The sequence below is a fragment of the Schistocerca americana genome, chromosome 1, assembly GCF_021461395.2.
Source record: "Schistocerca americana isolate TAMUIC-IGC-003095 chromosome 1, iqSchAmer2.1, whole genome shotgun sequence".
Classification (NCBI taxonomy): domain Eukaryota; kingdom Metazoa; phylum Arthropoda; class Insecta; order Orthoptera; family Acrididae; genus Schistocerca; species Schistocerca americana.
In genome coordinates, this window is record NC_060119.1 from 373,745,656 (window position 1) to 373,763,331 (window position 17,676).

The 17,676-nt window shown below is 40.8% G+C and overlaps 1 protein-coding gene across 3 annotated transcripts in view; it reads right to left on the reverse strand.

The window, feature by feature from the left end:
• LOC124622844 (CD2-associated protein-like) overlaps positions 1-17,676 on the reverse strand; it is an 87,800-nt gene that overhangs the window by 26,624 nt on the left and 43,500 nt on the right. For all 3 annotated transcript variants that reach the window (XM_047148639.1, XM_047148647.1, XM_047148653.1), the window contains one exon: positions 8,805-8,964. In XM_047148639.1, coding sequence (XP_047004595.1) covers positions 8,805-8,964 — 160 coding nt within the window. The remainder of the gene's footprint in view (positions 1-8,804; positions 8,965-17,676) is intronic.

The following is a 17,676-nucleotide window of genomic DNA, read 5'->3' on the forward strand; positions in this document are numbered from 1 at the left end:
ATGGCATGGTCAATAGATACAGACCGAAAGTTCCAATAAGGCAAGGCTAGGAAATGAATTATGCTGCGTCTTCGCAAAAGAACCATCATATTATTCATCTTTTATTGACTTACATAAACAACAGAAAATATAAACCTGAATGACTGGATGTGGATTTGAATCCTACTTCTCGGAAGTGTGTGTTCAGTACCTAAACCACAGCACTATCTCATTTGGTACTGCCCAACCAAATAATTCTGTAGGGCAATGGGGATTAAAATATATCAAATAAGCCAGCAACCTAGATTAAGTCAAGACAATAACAATATATTAATTTCAAATGTCTCAACAGCTCGATGCCAAGTCTTAATTGGACACCACTTCGGTGATTTGAGTGTTCCTAACCTAATCCAACAATTCTATCAGGGTAAGGGGCTCTGCAGTTTAACAGGGAATCTTACCATTTGCCATTCCTGGTAGATGTTTACATCACTGACAGGTGAAAGCTAAGTTAAAGGCAGACTGAAAACATCCATGGATCAACTGGGATTTCATCCTGCAACCTTTTAGTTTTCACGTGCACACTTTACCACCAGGCTAGACAATGAAGACAATGAGAGACAATTAAAAAAGTGGATCTGGAGCTAGAGGTAATTTCCTTCACTATCCTTTCATAGGTGAATATATACTAGATATCTAAGCTTGTCAGAAAATACTCTGACTCATTGACATCAAAAAATACTCTGAACCATTGAACCATCACAAATATAGTTGAATGGGGTTCTATCAGTCAGCACAAGATTTTAATACCCTTAGGAATTATTGCATCTGAGGGATATACGATGATGATGTGTTCTGCCCATTTGGCAAGTCCATCACTGCAACTTCAGCATTCTCCAAGGTGTCCCGGTTTCTGCCATCCTTTTTGTGGCTGCGTATGCTGCACTAATCTTGATGTCAAAAGTTCCTCTTTGTCTACCTCTTGTTCTCTCTTCAGTCACTGTGCCTCCTACAGCGTGATCCATTCGGCATTTTCTTCCCATTCTCTGTCCCACACTTTATTTTTGCCCTTGTAATTGTTTAACTATTTGCCTTTTCTTGTTTATCCTTTGTAACATAACCTCATTCCTTACTGTATCTGTCCATTTCACATCTTCCATTCTTTTCCAGATCCTCATTTCAGAAGCCCCTAATCATTTCTCCCCTCTTGTGTCCATGCTTCAGCACTATTTAAGGAAATACTCCACACAAAACACTTCAATACTCTTTTCCTTTTTGTTTATTTAATGGACATTGAAAATAGCACTCTCCCATGCAGAACCTTACTTTTGTAATAGCTATCACTGTGTTTATTTCTGGGTTACATGTCACACTACTGATAATTTTGTCACTGTTATTCACTAGTTATTCACTTATACCACTAATCCAGAGAATTTACACTTTTACATTCCATGACTGACTTGTAAAAATCGTACACTGGTGTAATGACTGATCAACTTTTTGGAGGTGTTTTTGAAAGTAATACCTGTCTGTGGTATGAACAGTGTCTCAATGGTAAATCAAATACATCTGTAGATGGCTATTTATTATCTGATCACTGAAATTCATGTCTTCATTTCTGCCACAGCCTTTATCAGGAAAAACAAGTCCTTCAGGTTCCAGATTATATCTTTTTTTTTGGCAAGAAAATACAGGTTTTTCTGTATTCTTACAAACTACCGTATTTACTCGAATCTAAGCCGCACTTTTTTCCCGGTTTTTGTAATCCAAAAACCCGCCTGCGGCTTAGAATCGAGTGCAAAGTAAGCGGAAGTTCTGAAAAATGTTGGTAGGTGCCGCCACAACTAACTTCTGCCGTCGAATTATGTAGCGCCACACAGGCATGCTTTACAGGCACAAAGATACTGGCGACAAAACCTCTGCATCAGTAAATTTTTAAAAAAAAAAAAAAAAAAGGTGTAAGACGAGCTTTTTTTCACCGCGTCGAGTTTCGATCACTGCATTTTCATACATTATCCAACGAAGTAAATACAAATTCCGTATTGTTCATCTTCGAATGTAGCAGCATTTCAACATACTACGAAAATCCGAGTGGCAAGATTGTTTGGGATGTTTGTCAATATGGCCAAATCTACGTTCTGAATTTTTTCGTACCGGTGACAAGAGATCGTTGCTAATAAGAACTTTTATGAATTGTGAATCGCATGCAGTATTCTTTTCATCATAAAAATAATACTGTACGAATATAAACATGTTGCCATGTATTCTTTCGTGTTTGCTGCTATCTCATTTAAATCCTGTCTGCCTAATAAACTACGAAACTAGGATAAGACAACAGCAAACGCGGAATAATATACATATCATGCCATGTTTATATTCGTATTGTTCTTATGCCTAATAGTGATACAGTCAGAAATGAAGCACGACAATTGACAAGATTTTTAAATCTAAGATGACTAATTTCTGTGCAGAATGTAATGTACTATAGAGGCGTCTGCAAAGATTTTCAACCGGAGAAAAATTTTCGCTAAACTCTCGTTCAGAACATCTTCTATCATACGCAATATTTTTTTTTTTTAAAAAAAATAGGCGGTAGCGCGCACAAAAGCAAGCCATGCCGCGAGCGGCGACGGGTCGTAAACATTCACTATCAGAATGCGACAAACAATGCATGACACAGTACAGTTATGCATTTCCAGCTTAGAGTGACGTAAACATCTATAACAAAGAGAACGACACTTACCAGATCAAAGAAAAATAAGCAATCAATTCAAACCAGACGAAGCACATGAAAAAGAAATGCTAGCCGTACAAATAGGTACGGAGCACCTGACGCATAGCAATGGCTACATGGTAAAGCTGAACTCCTAAGCTTAAGACTCGAACCAAACTACTGTAGCTGTATAGTCATTCATTCAACCTAAATTGTGTTTCATATTACAGTGGACCAACTTTGTTTCGATTTGGATGTGCGACCTAAAACTTTTCTCTCCCTTGGAATTTCGAGTCTCAAATTTCAGGTGTGGCTTAGAATCAGGAAATTTTTTTTCCCTTGATTTCGAGTCTCATTTTTCAGGTGCGGCTTAGATTCGAGTAAATACGGTATATTTTTCTAACAATATGACACACTATTATGAAGTTTACTTTTCTAGCAATATGTTAAAATGTAAGTAACAGTAAAAAGATAGAATAATCCAACAGAATTATAATACCATGTTAAACTGTTTCTCAGTTTTAAGTGGCTGACTAACAATCAAAGGAAAAATGAGAGGGGTGGACACTCATTCTGATGGCATGGTAGCTACTGTGCTCACTCCATGAGTGGCTGAATGCAGTTACATGCAATTGGAGGTGCACACTGAAATTGCTGGTTAGCTGAATAGTCAAAGAGCAGCAGTACCAGTAGGAGAAGAATGTCTAGGCACACCAGGTGCTCTTCAATCCTTCTTATATAATTTTAAAAATGCCGTCTAGTGAAGAAAGTTGATTCTTTTGCATCATATAGCATCATTTATACCCACATGGCGAACTGCCTGTCCTTTCGTTAATGGTCATAGTTATTGAGATATTACAAAATTAAGAAACCAATAGCCTGAAATTCGAATAGTTTGCAATGAAAAATGAGAGTTGGTACGAGTTTATGAATGGTGTATTTTTAGGTCATACACTGCAATGTATGAAGATGTGCAGCTAACATTGTTAAAATTTTCTTTAAACCTGAGTAGTATCTCTGTCTCCACTTCTGTCCACGTGGAAGGATTACAGCAATAGCGAACTATTGGTAACATCTTTTGCATCTCATATGATTCAAAATATTGAAACAAGTTTTTGGCAAATGCTAACATGCAAAACTTTCTTATCTACTGCAATATACAGGTACCTATAGGTTTTTTTAACAAAATAATATAATTTTATCTGTGTAATAAATAGCCAGTGAAATGAATATTGGTGTGGGTTTGCAACAGCACAAGTGAACAAATTAATTTTTATACCAATGATGAAGTTTTGTTTATGAGTGATTGGCCTATCTTCTGTTTGTTGTTCAGTGATCCACTACTTGAGGATTCCAACTGATTGATTGATTGATTAGTTAATTAATTGAAGGCAGGAGAGATTATCGGACTAAAAGGCGAGGTCATCAGTCCAGTGATTATAAAGTTAGCATGGAAGAGAGAGGGTCCGCTAAAAGTGGCTGGATGCAGTCGAGGACTTAAACTATGAACCGAGGAACTTAAAACACACATTGTAGAAGGTATGAAAGGATATCCAAAATCTAAAAACTGGGAAAACAGATGTATAAAAAGAGTGGTCTTAGCAACGGGCAGTGGTCGTGGGTGACAGACTGAGATAACATGAAGGGAGGTCCCAACCACACCACCCTGCTTGTGTTCCAGGAGTAAAGCAAAACCTTGTATCTAAAAATAAAAACCACTTTCATGGAGGAAACTGAGTATGAAAGGCCATAAGAAGGGGACATTCCACCAATATATGAGATACCATCAGTCTGGCTCCACAGCCACATTGTGTGGGAGGTTTATTATGAAAGAAGAAACAATGAGTTAGCCTGGTATGACCAACTTTTAGATGGCATAAGACTGTGGACTGCTTCCGAGAGGAGTGGCAGGAAGAGCGCCATACCACAGTAGACTCTCTGATTACGTAGAGCTTATTACTGAGAGAAGCAGCACATCAAATGTCATTCCATTTTTGGGCAGAGAGATTTGATGTAGATCTGCATATCGGCAGCTGGAATCATGAAAGGAACAGCCACTCAGTTCATTCCCTGGGATATCCACATGACTTGTGACCCAGATAAAGACAACCAGGTGGGTGGCACAGCCAAAGGCAGAGAGAAGGTCATGGATAGCAGAGGCCAAAGGGTGGTCAATAGCCTGCACGCTGCTCACTGAGTCGGTACATATTAAAACACTCTGGAGGGAGGACTAAGAAACAAATTGGAGGGTCCTGTTGATGGCTAGGAGCTCTGCTATGGACATAGTACATGATCCCCGCAATATATGGTTTTCTAACCCAGGAGACATGAAAGCATATCCTGCCTTGTCTATCATCTTAGAACCATCAATATAGAAGATGGTGGTACCCTGGAACTCCGCAAGAATGGAATGTGCAAGAAACCAGAAAATCATACGGGCGATGAAGATCTTAGGGCCCTGGAATAGGTTAGTCCTAATCCGTGGTGTAGGCACAACCCAGGGGGGGGGGGGGGGGGTGGAATACATGGGGTGGAATACATGGGGTGCATTCCAGTAAGTGGAGATGGAAATCCCAATAGAGATAACCGGCAATCCCGCCAGTGAGCCATTACCAGGAGGGAGAAATCCCCCATTTCCAAATAGGACAGGGTACATGGGATGGTCAGGGAATTGGCGAACGGCGATTGCATAAGAAACCAGGAATTGGCTCCATTGCATTTGTAGAGGGGGAATCAACGCTTCTGCGAGGAGATTGTCAACGGTACTAGTGCAAGAAGCACCAACAGCCAGACGCATCCCTCAATGGTGAACAGCATCAAGTCTTTTCAGAGCTGAAGGAGCCGCTGAGTCATAAACCTGATTACCACAATCTAGTCTGTACAAGACCAGAGCATGGTAAAGATGGTGAAGAGTAGTACGGTCTGCACCCCATGATGTGTGGACCAGGAGATGGAGAGCATTAAGTTTCTGCACGTATGTAGTCTTCAGGTGGCTTATATGGGCAGCTTTTTACCAAAAATAAGGGCCAACAAACGAGACTGTGCTACAACATCAAGGAGCTGGTCACCTAAATAAAGTTCTGGTTATGGAGTACTGTGGGTCGACAACAAAAATGCATAAATGCGTTTTGCAGGGAGAAAACTGGAAGCCATGGAAGACGCTCCACACACAGGGCCATCAGATAGCACCTTGGACCCGGCACTCAGCAGATGCTCCTGAGGCAAACATCATAGACAAAGAACACTGAGGTAACCACAGGCCCAACAGAGGTTATAAGCCCACTGATGGCTAAGAGGAAGAGTGTGGCACTTCACACAGAACCCTATAGGATACAGTTCTCCTGAATCCATGTGGTGCTGAGTGAAGAGCGGTTGGGATAAAAACTCTCGAATAAAATTTGGAAGGGGGCCACAAAAGCCCCAGTTGTGGAGGGTAAATAATGTGTGATGGTGCCAAGTCATGTCATATACCTAATGTAGGTGAAAGAAGACCACGACAAGGTGCCGACAGTTACTGAACGTCTGTCGGAGTGCTGTTTCCAATCTGAGTAAATGGTCTGTTGGAGATGGGGTCATATCATGTGAAGAGGTAAGAGCCTGCAAAAATTCTCATCCTGTGAAGAGTTCATTATAAAGTTCAGCTTGGTGGGGGTTGATACAGATACGGGTCTGTCCAACTCGGTATTTCTGCTAGAGAAAGGTAACAGGGACGGAGGAGGACACCAATGCTGTCGCACAGTGTCGTGATGTGTTCTGCAAGGATTAATGGATCAGTACACAGAGAGCCTTGGAGGGTAAGACCCTGGACAGGTGACTATTGCTGGCAGCCCAGAAGGCTATGAAGCTTGGATTAAATCTGTGATAAAGAGGCATACATCCCCAGGACAGAAAAATAGCACTCCCAGCATTCCTTCTTACTCTGATTAATAACGTAGAGAGCCTTAGCAAAGAGATGCTTAAAAGCAAGAAGGCTGGTCTTTGAAGGGTATCATTTAAATCATTGCAACACACATCACTGGTCCTAGATAGAAACTGCTACATCCTTGGCCCACCACAATGCCGGTTGATGACAATGGGTACTGGTGGATAGTGGGATAGCAGTGCCGGCAGCATGAAGAAGATGGCAGAGATGTCTTGCAAGATGCATCAATGCAATCTGAGAGAGAGATGTCAAAGCATACAGCAGATGTACATAAAATCCAACTGGCTCTGCGGAATGCCCAACGTGGGAGCCTATCAGTGGCAGGGGAATGAGAGAATCACCAAAAAGTGGTCACTGTCACAAAGATCATAATGGGATGACCAGTGCAGGGAAGTTGCGAGAGCAGGTGAGGAGATCATGAGATCAATAGCAGAAAAGGTGCTGTGAGAAGCAGTGAAGCGGGTAGGGGAACTGTCATTGAGGAGACACAAACCGAAGTCTGTAATAAGTTGGTCATTTAGAAGGCCCCTACCCATCGAAGTGGCACGCTCACACAGATGGTGGTGGGCACTGAATTGCTTGAGCAGGAGGTACAGTATTACAGCAGGCAGGTCAACATAAAGAAGTGGCCAACCAGGAGGGAGGTAGACATTGCAAATGGTGATTGCTGGACTTGTTTGCAGTCTTACTGCTATTGCTTCCAAGCTGGTATGAAGGGGGATCCAGTCACTAATGACATCAGTGCGAACCATTGAGCAGACCCCTACAGATGCTATCCCGGGGCTGGCAGAGTTCCAACAGAACACTCAATAACCACGAAAAGTTGGACAGTGGTCATCACGGAAGTGAATTTCCTGAGGTGCAAGACAGAGTGTGGAGAAAGAGGAAACGAGTTATTGAATTTCCAGTAGGTGATGATAATATCTGTTGCATTTTCATTGGATTACCTTGTGGATACAGTCCAGGGTAGACATGTAGAAGCTGAGGGGGCCGGTCATGTCACCTGGTCAGTGGTTGCCACCAATGAGGATGGCATGACATCCATAAAAACTGGTTCTGATTTGGGATGAGGAGGAGGGGGCGAAGCCTCCCGGGAACCCGAGGAAGCCTTGTCCTGTGACCTGGTGACCTGTGTTGCTGCTGCTGCTCCTCCCCCCCCCCCCCCCCCCCCCACACCTCTGAGGGAGGGAAATGGTGTTATCAGTAAGGGCAGCAATGTTTGATTGGACAGAGAGGGAGCGGCTTTGGGGCCATCAGAGCATGGGTCCCTCATCTGACCCAAGGTTGTAGGCCTTCTACCTCGAGAACGCTGGGGAGGGTAGTTTTGAGAGGGAGCCCCATCTTTAGCAGGAGCCAGAGAAAAGGATTTCTTCCCTGGATGAGGAGAAGGAAGGGGAGGGGGAGCAAGAGTAGGGGGAGGAGTAGGAATGTTTCCTTGAGGGGAAGGGAGCTGAGACACTAAGGATGAGAAAAGGGAAGGGGGGGCAAGACTGGGTTGAAGAGGAGGGGAAGATGTAATGGAGGCAAAGGTATAGAAGAGATGCACAGGATGAAGACTGTCAAACTTCTTCCAGGCCTCAAAATAGATGAGACAGTCTAAGATCTTTATTTCCTGAATTCTTTTTTCCTACATGTACACTGGACACTCCAATGAGCTTGGAGAAAGGAGACCAGAACAGTTTACACAGACAGTGGGGTGCAAGGGCTCCCCACATGAAGAGGGCGGCCACTTGTCACCATAGATGGGAGTGGCATTGCATTGCGAGGACATGCGGCCAAACTTGAGACAATGGAAGCAACGAGTGGGAGGTGGAACATACGGTTTCATGTCACACCATTACCTTGACCTTCACAGGCAGGGCATCCCCCTCAAATGCCACGAAGCAAGTGCCAGTGTCTACACTCTACACAATGGGCCTTATGGCCTCTCTGGGCACACCAAACAAAATAATTGACATGAGGGGGAGGGGAAGTGAGGGGGAATGTTAGAACGTGAGAGAGTGTGTGAATCTGAGTTTTAGTTCACACTGAAGGACATTTTCTGAAAAATGTCAGCCATGTTTCCAGTCACATTTAAGTACCTATTGACAACTCAATGCCTCAACTTTACAGCAAGTGAGCATCTTTTCTCCTTCAGTCATTTGTATTTGTGTAGACTTTGCCATTACCATATAAATACTTTTTTTTTACCTGATCGAGCTGCAGCTACCTCTGGGGGCTTCTTCTGTGGTGCTTCTGTTGAGTCCAGCTTGCTTATACCAGAAGGGATGACAGGTTTTGTAATACTGTCTCTAACTCGGTTTGTTGTTGTTTGAGTCTTTGCTGGCGGGCGTTCACTTTTTTTTGGTTGCTGCATACAGATAATGTCATAAACTACAATTAGATAATTTGCTTTAAATTACTAGGTAAATATGAGGTGTGACAATAAAATAATGGGACTACTGATGTAAAACATGTTACTTCGAAAACATAGCTATTTAGTTACTGTCACACTTAATATATTGCCCTCCCCTATCCCTAAAACACTTAATGCAACTTTTCCATTGATGAAAACAGTGCGGTTGAAAACAGTGCGGAAGTTTTTCTCTGTGGGTTCCTTTATTATCCATGCCACTTTTTCTTTCACTGATTCAATGGACTTAATCTCTCCCTTTTAATGCAGATTTGATGTTGGGGAATAGATAAACGTCACATGGTGCTAGGTCAGGCAAATAAGCTGGGTGGTTTAACACTGGGATGCTGTACTTGGCTAGGGACCTCTTAACAGATGATATGAGCTGGTGCAATGTGTTACTACATAACCCATAACTTGTTCTTCCACAATTTGGGCAATTTTTTTCTATTAATTTTCTCAGAATGGTGAGCAAGAGCCTTCACTTAGAAATGTCAACCAATAGTTTGACTTTTAGGAACCAAGGGAAGATATACAATTCCATGAATGTTTGAGGGGGGGGGGGGGGGGGTGGTAGAAGTGGGGAATCACTTTGAATCCCAATTTGCCCATTCAAGCTTTTTTGCTTTTGGTGAAGCTGGGTCCTTACAGTGCATGGGTTGGCACTTAGTTTTTGGATCATAAGTGAAAAACCAATCTTTCCAAGAAACAAGGCATATTTCCATGTTATTCAAAATATCAGTACAAACATTTGTACTAGCTGCTTTTTTTCAGATGGTGAGAATTTTTGGCACTTTTTCACTCATTTTTCTGATGTTAAGACTTGTCATGTTATTTTTGCCGTCTGTATTCTTTGACAATTCCTGCAGTTTAGCAATTGATCGAATAAAGTCAGATCAAATCATATTACATACTTTTTTGATACTTTCATTTGTTTTTGATGTTTAAAGGTGTCCTGTGAGTCATATTCAATGTATTCTCAGTCATTTTGGAAATGCCTGAACCACTCAAACTCGTGTACGTGATGAACAGTCTTCACCATACACTGTTTTTAGTGAAAGACCTATTTCAGTAGCAGTTGCACGACAATTTGTTGCTCTATTTGTACACTTACAATTTTTCTGGCAAAACGAAATAACAGCTCTTATACAAATGAAGGCCATGGCCACACTGATCTGTCTGCAGACACCAGATGTGCTACATTCGACTGAGAAGGCTTTGCAGCTATTGGTGTTTCATCTTCAGCACATGTGTACTTACTCTGTGATAGCAGCAGCCCCCTCATTTTATAGCCACACCTCTTTATGTTTTGTAAAGCAACAGTGCTGGGTTTCATTCTTACACACTCTTATCACCATAAATAACAGAAGCATGACATGACACACTACATACACACACATTAATCAGCCTTCACCAAGGCAGTTACACGTGAGACACCTGACACCCAAGCTGCCAAAACGGAACTGATTAGAAAAGGATGAACCCGGCCGTGAGCTATACATATAAAACAAAAATAAAAACTGAAGTAAAATTATTTAAAGACACATCATGCTAAAAGAATGACAAGTTTACATGTTGTGCGAACTGGAGACTGCCTGTCTGCACTGAGCTGCAAAAATTTACACACCATGAAAACATGAAATACTACTAACGCAAATAAGAATTTAAAAAAATTCATTTCACTAAAATTTGGAGCGATGTACATGCTTTCGAAAGGTGAAAGTTAGAGACGGATTGGCCTTCATTATCGAATATGAAAAATACCCCAACTTTGCACTGTGTAAAAATTGAAGTCAGTGTACAAAATGTTTAAAATCACAAAGAAACAGATAAACTGGTCAGTATCGGGAGGTGCAGCTTACAGCACAATATAAAAGTAAGTTAATTTTCAGAACTATAGGGTCCTCCTCCTGGAAGGGCTGAGGAAATCCTTAGCTGAGTTTGGAAATACTGGGTGGGGCACCTCCAGTCACACAAACCAGGGCTAAGAGTGAACTACCTCCTTAAATTTGAAAAACTGCAGACCCTATATGGCACTGAACTGCTTTAGGGTAATGCTAGAGATGTTTTTGGAAAGGATCAGAAGGCAACACTGGAAGTGTGGAATTCTTTGAATGCCTGCAAACGATTATTTTGGGGGATGATTTTTTGGGTGTTGTGGTCAGTACTTTCCAGACAAGATTCCATGGTCACATTATTGTTTTTCATTCAAGACTGTGGTGTCATGGTATTTTAAGATTGTTCTCTAAGTCAGCCTGTTCCAGCACTGTCCCATGTGGCACGGGTGCCTCCAGGCACTCTTCAGATCATCCATGGGCAAGTGTAGTTAATACAGCCAACTTGTCAGGCAGCACTATTGTATGCGTTCGGTGTATGTGGGAGTCACTTTTCCACCACTGTCTATTCACACAATGATGGGGCAGCATGTCTGCATACACTATGCACAGGGTCTCCAACTGCAGACATGTCAGCTTTTTGCCAAACTATGCCTGTAGGAAGCTGGCTGCCTGTGGATGGGCACTGAAGTCTGAACAGCCTACTCTACGTGAATGAAAGGAGATTTTTAATAAAGGCATCAAAGTTAAATTTAGATGTGAGACTGAAGGTTAAGCATTTCAATAAAACAAATGTTTTCAGAACTACAAGAGAAATAGATGTGAGAATTAGGAACAAATTGTGGTTAGTATTGTAAGGTGACATGATGTGATTGTACCTTTCAATGGTCCTGGTTTGAAGGTGTGCTCAGTACAATAGGTTAAGTAAGGGGACAGTGTGGATTTGTGAGCTATGATAAGGTATGGTTGTGTGTTGAGGGCAGTGTTGTGGATTATTGTCATGGGAGAAGAGACACCACTTTTGAGGATTTGAGTTGGATAGCATCGTTTGACAGTGGGTGGCACTTTGTTAGACTTTACGACTGGCTTCAAGGATGAAGGTTCTGAGCATGTACACAAATCCAGGCATTGCACTATGAAAGATTTTAAACAGAGATAAGAGCCTTTGAAACTAATGGAAGAAGGGGAGATTTGCGGAGGCAGTTTATGGGTGAATGGTAAGGTGGGTAAGGGAGTACCTGTTACGTAGGTAGTAATAAAGTCGAAGATAGGTTGAAGCTGGTATAATCAATATCACATCAGGCAGGGGGGTTACCCTCATAGTAACTGATGTTATTGAACTTAGCATATGTTAAAACTCAGGACTAAGTAAGAAACACATTTTTTTGTTTTCCCCAAAAAATTCCTGCCCCTAGATACAGGCCTCCAAAGATGACACTGCAAACACCATTTTGAAGATGTGAATTTCAGAAATTTTTTAAAAATGTTGTATCTCTGTAACAGTTTTAGATATTTTGTTTGAGTTTTCTTTATTTTAAAGATAACTGCTTTTGATTACAAAGGTGTCCTCCATTTGGACATGTCTGTCAAAGTTCTTTTACTGTTGCCTTTTGAATTTTTTTATAATTTACAGAATTTTTTTTTTCAAAAATGCCAATCCAGTAAAGTTGGAGTTTTTTTCCTGTTGATTGGTACCATGTAGTACTATATTCTCTGTAATGGAGAGCTTTTACTTTTAAATTGGACAGGTTTTATTTTGAAAAATGATTTTTTTTAATCTTTCAAGTGTAATGTATGTCTTCATTGAAGTTGTTTCTTACTAATTTCTTTGTTACAATGTTTATTTTTATTGTCTTTCTTACAGTTATTTCTTTTCACTTTCATCATTGCAGATATTTCTTTTCGCTTTCATCATTGCAGATATTTCTTACACTTCGTTGTATGTAGTAGTTTGTCAGTTTCTTTGCTCTTGTTTTTCATTGCAGGTTTCTGTATTGTAGTTGTTCAGTGCTAATTTGTTTAGTGAAGAGGCTTTAAGAAATCTGAGCCCATCCAGTGAGTTCTCTGTTTTTGTGAGGAATTTGCCAGTTGACACAGTTGCAGAGTGTTTTGCAAAAAAGACTGTTTGAAATGCTTTCTGACTGGGGCCACAGTGTGTTGACTTTTTGCATGTCCATAAAAGAGTGATGTATAAGACCAACCAAAAAGCAGACTTTGTTCAGGTTGGGAATAAGTGTTCTCATTTGAAGACTGTTTCAAAATGAAGACGTTTCCAGTGATGAGTTTTTGTGTTCTAAATGTTTTGAGAGAATAACAACAACGATAGTATCTGAACGAGGTGAAGCCTCCCGTGGTGCAGATGAAGATTTTGCATCAACAGAGGAAGAATTAAATACCCTGAGCCAGTTAACTACAGAGGTAGGTCTTAGGCCTGTTAAGAAACCGTGGTCAATGAAGTCGAGTCATAAGATTTGTGCATCAAGAAACCACAGAGAAATTTCTGAAGCTATGGATGAATACACTCCAGGAAAACTGACCACACTCTTCGAAGTAGAAATTCAATCTTCAGAAGGAAATGAACCAAAGCACTTTTGCAAGGAATTTTCACAAATATCAATTCAGCTGTTGAATATTGTGCTTCCTACAGTGCAAAGGAGCAAGTTTTAACTATTATTCCAGAGACATTTTCAAAGAAAACAGTTTTGAACCATGTTCCATCGGTATCAAAGTACATGGTAGACAAATCAAGAAATGTGAGATCTGTAAAAGGAGTCTTTGGAAGGCCAGATCCCTATTATGGTCATCCTGCAGAAGCAGCTCAAGTTCAAATAGTGCAGTCATTTTATATGGAAGATAAATGGGACTGTTCTCACCAGAGTGCCAACAAAAAAGACACTGTAACTGAAACAGTTGAGGGTCAAAAAGTTGTGAAAGTGAAGAGGTACATGACTTGCAGTATTAATGAAACTTTTGCAATTTATAAGAGCAACTATACAGCTTCACATACTGGAAGATCGAAACTGTAAGCACTACAACCTAAGAGGGTAGTTCCACACCCACGTAGAGATCTCTGTTTATATGTGTACTTCATGGATTTTGAACTTTGTGTGACAGTTATGAAGAACTTACTGGAGCATGTAACATATGACACCTTGGTTGGGCGTGTGTAGTCATTAGTAGTATGTGATCTAAAGTGAGATACTTGTTTGTTCCAAGAATGTGGAGATTGCCCTGGAAAGGGAAGACTGTCTTTACAGATACTTGGCCTGGAAGACATAGCAGATAACTCTGCACAAATTACATATGCAACATGGGAGGAAAATAAACTAATTATGAGAACTGTTGCATTTGACAGTTTTATTGATGAGCTTGGTAAATGGTCAGTGAAAGCAGTAACACACCAGCATCTGAAGAAATTGCAACAACAACACATTGCAGAAGTGAAACGGTGTGTGCAGGCTGAAGATCAATGTTTAGTGATTCACTGTGATTTTGCTGAGAACTGGTCTGTAATTCTCCCACAAGAAGTACACGGATAGCATTAGAGTAATCACCAAGTTTCAGTTTTTGCAGGAGTGACATTTTTCAAAACATGACCACAAGTGTTGGAATTATAAGTGATGACACAGGATATGACTCTGCACTGCTTTACTAGCAATGCACAAAATTCTTCAACTGCAAACAAAGGCAGAGAAGATCATCATAATTTCTGATGGTGCTCCTAGTCACTTTAAAGGTCGTTACCAGTTCTTTGAAGTGAGTAGCTTGTTCCAACTGACTGGGTATACGAGTGCTACTGGTCACAGGAAGGGGCCTTGTGATTGTGTAGGAGGCCTGCTGAAGTACCATGCCACAAAACAATCTTTCCAGGCTAAGTACAGCTGCAATTTAGAATTCTGAATATTTTACGAGAGTCGTGAAATCGTACACATTTATAGCCCTCATTCTTTTGCACAAAGAGGAAATCTAAGAATTCCATGAGCAGAAAAAAGAATGGTCCAAACAAATTACTCCTGTGAAAGGAATTTAGAAGACTTTTTGGATTCAAAATGATGGGCGAACTCATATTGCACGCGCTTTAAAGAGCAAGAAAGAAGAAATTTTGTTCATTCAGCCAACACCTTAAAAACAGCAAGATAATATTAAGATTCACAACCTGAGAAGGGGGATGTTTGTGGCGTGTGTGTATGACTAACTGGTGGACTGCAGAGATTGTAGATACCAGTTATGAGTTAAACGAAATTGTAGTGAACTTCATGCTACCACATGGACCAGCTGCTGGATATAGGTTTCCAGATGAAGAACAGCAGCACCACCATCAGTCCTCCCTTCCTGTTCACAATGTTTCGAAGACTAAGTGCTCCAGTCCTACTGGTTCAACAGGAAGGCATCACACTATATCAAAGGAAGATACTGAAGCAGTGCAACACATTTTTAGTTCACTGACCGACTAATTTTAGCACATAACAGAGTGCACATACAGGTTTGGAACCATTTAAAATGCTTGAAAAATGCTTCTCTTACATATCTTTCAAAACTCTATGTTAACTAAGGCTAGGTTTTGATTTTTATGAGGCTGTTATGTGATAATGGCAAAAAATTTATATTGTTTATATAAGTTTTCAATCTAGCAGTGGAAGCTCTCCTTTTCAGGGAATGCAGAACTATATGGCACTAACCAACAGAAAAAAATTATGGATTGGCATTTTTGAAAAGTTTTTCCATAAATTATTAAGAAGTTCAGAATGCTATAGTAAAAGAACTTTGACAGGTAAGTCCAAATGGAGCATTTCTTTGTAATCATAGAGCAATTATCTTTCAAATAAGAAAACCCTCCAAAAATATCTAGAACTGTTCCAGAGGTCCTGCATTTTAAAAATTTTTCCAAAATTCGCATCTTCAAAACGGTATGCACAGTGTCATCTTTGGAGGGCTGTATCTTGGAGCAGAAATTTGGAGAAAACAAAAAAAACATATTCTTTACTTAGACCTTCATTTTAACATATGCCAAATTTAGTAACATCCGAGACTATGAAGGTAAGATTTCATTCTAGCCTGCCCGAGTTGATATGGACTATGCCGGCTGGATATTATACTTTTACAGAGAGCTGATACAAAAGGCCACATACTTTTGGAATAAAAGTATGTGAGACTGTAGCTCTTCTATGGTGACAGCACATTTGCAAAATACACTATCTGATCAAAAGTATCTGGGCATCCCTGTGTAATGCAAACTGACCACTAGATGTCCTGAGAGGTGGACCTGCCAGTACAAAATGAGGCAGGGAATACTGTGTTATCAGTAGATAAGCAGTAACAACAGAATGGGTCACTCAGGAGAGCTCACTGGCTGAACTTGGACAGGCCATTCGATTTCACCTGAGTAACAATTCCATTAGGACTATCAACCACTATAAAGCTGCCCAAGCTGGCTGTTGGCCATGTAATAGTGAAGAGGAAATGCAAAGCAAGAACCACATCTAAACCAAGATGAAGTAGACCTTGCATATTAAAAGACAGTGACCGTCAAACATTGAGAAGGGTTTCCAGAATGAGATTTTCACTCTGCAGCGGAGTGTGCGCTGATATGAAACTTCCTGGCAGATTAAAACCTGCAGGTTCGCAGGAGAGATTCTGTAAAGTTTGGAAGGTAGGAGACGAGATACTGGCAGAAGTAAAGCTGTGAGTACCGGGTGTGAGTCGTGCTTCGGTAGCTCAGATGGTAGAGCACTTGCCCGTAAAAGGCAAAGGTCCTGAGTTCGAGTCTCGGTCGGGCGCACAGTTTTAATCTGCCAGGAAGTTTAATTGAGAAGGGTGGTTGTAAAATGTTTAACTTAGTAGAAGGACTCACACTTGAGCTCCAAAACAGTGCCACTAAACCAGCTAGCACAATGACAGAGTTGATAACAGTGAGGAACAACGGTTGTGCAGCTCTTCATAAGCGAGACGGTGTGAAGAGTGATGCCACCGTGCAAGTGATTCTGACTGATGGATCACGCAATACCCTGTCGCAATCCAACAGAAAGATTTGGATATGACGAAGTCTGGCAAATGTTACCTGCCATCATGTGTAGTGCCATGTTTGAAGGAGGTGGTGATGCAATATGGGAGAGTTTTTTATTATGATCTGGTCCCCTTATTGCACTTAAGGAAACGAAAAATGAAGAATATTAACAGGTCTTACAGCATTTTCTGGGGCATACCGCAGAGGAACAGTTTGGGCATAGTGATCGACTGTATCAGCCTGACAATACACCCTATCATAAAGCAGAATCTGTGAGGCAATGGCTTGTTGACAGTAACATTTCTGAAATTATTTGACCTGCCCAGAGTCCCTACCCAAACCCAGTGGGACACCTTAGGGATGAGTTAGACTATCGACTTTGTTCCTGACCCCATTGATCAACATAATATCTTTTCTGGTTTTGATCTTTGGGGAAGAATGGGCTGCCATTCCTCCACAGATGTTCAGATTCCCCAATGGTAAGTCTCCCAGAATTCAAGTTGTCAGAAGAGCTACGGTGCACACACCATATCAATCTTCAGTAACAGGAGTCATGTATTGAAGTACAGGATTAAAAAAATGAAGGTGCCCAGTATGAAACAGATGGAGAATTATGGTGCATGATGAAATTGAAGATTCAACAAAAACAGTGGTGACAAAAAAGAATGAAAACTGCTAAACAGTAACATCGTCAGCAAGAAGGAATGGTGAACAAAGGAAGTTCTGCCCCAATAAGCAACATACGTAATACAACTGGAAAATGGAAATATCAGTGAATAAAGAAAATAGGTCATTATAAACAGAAGGAAGATACTCAAAGAAAGGAATCTT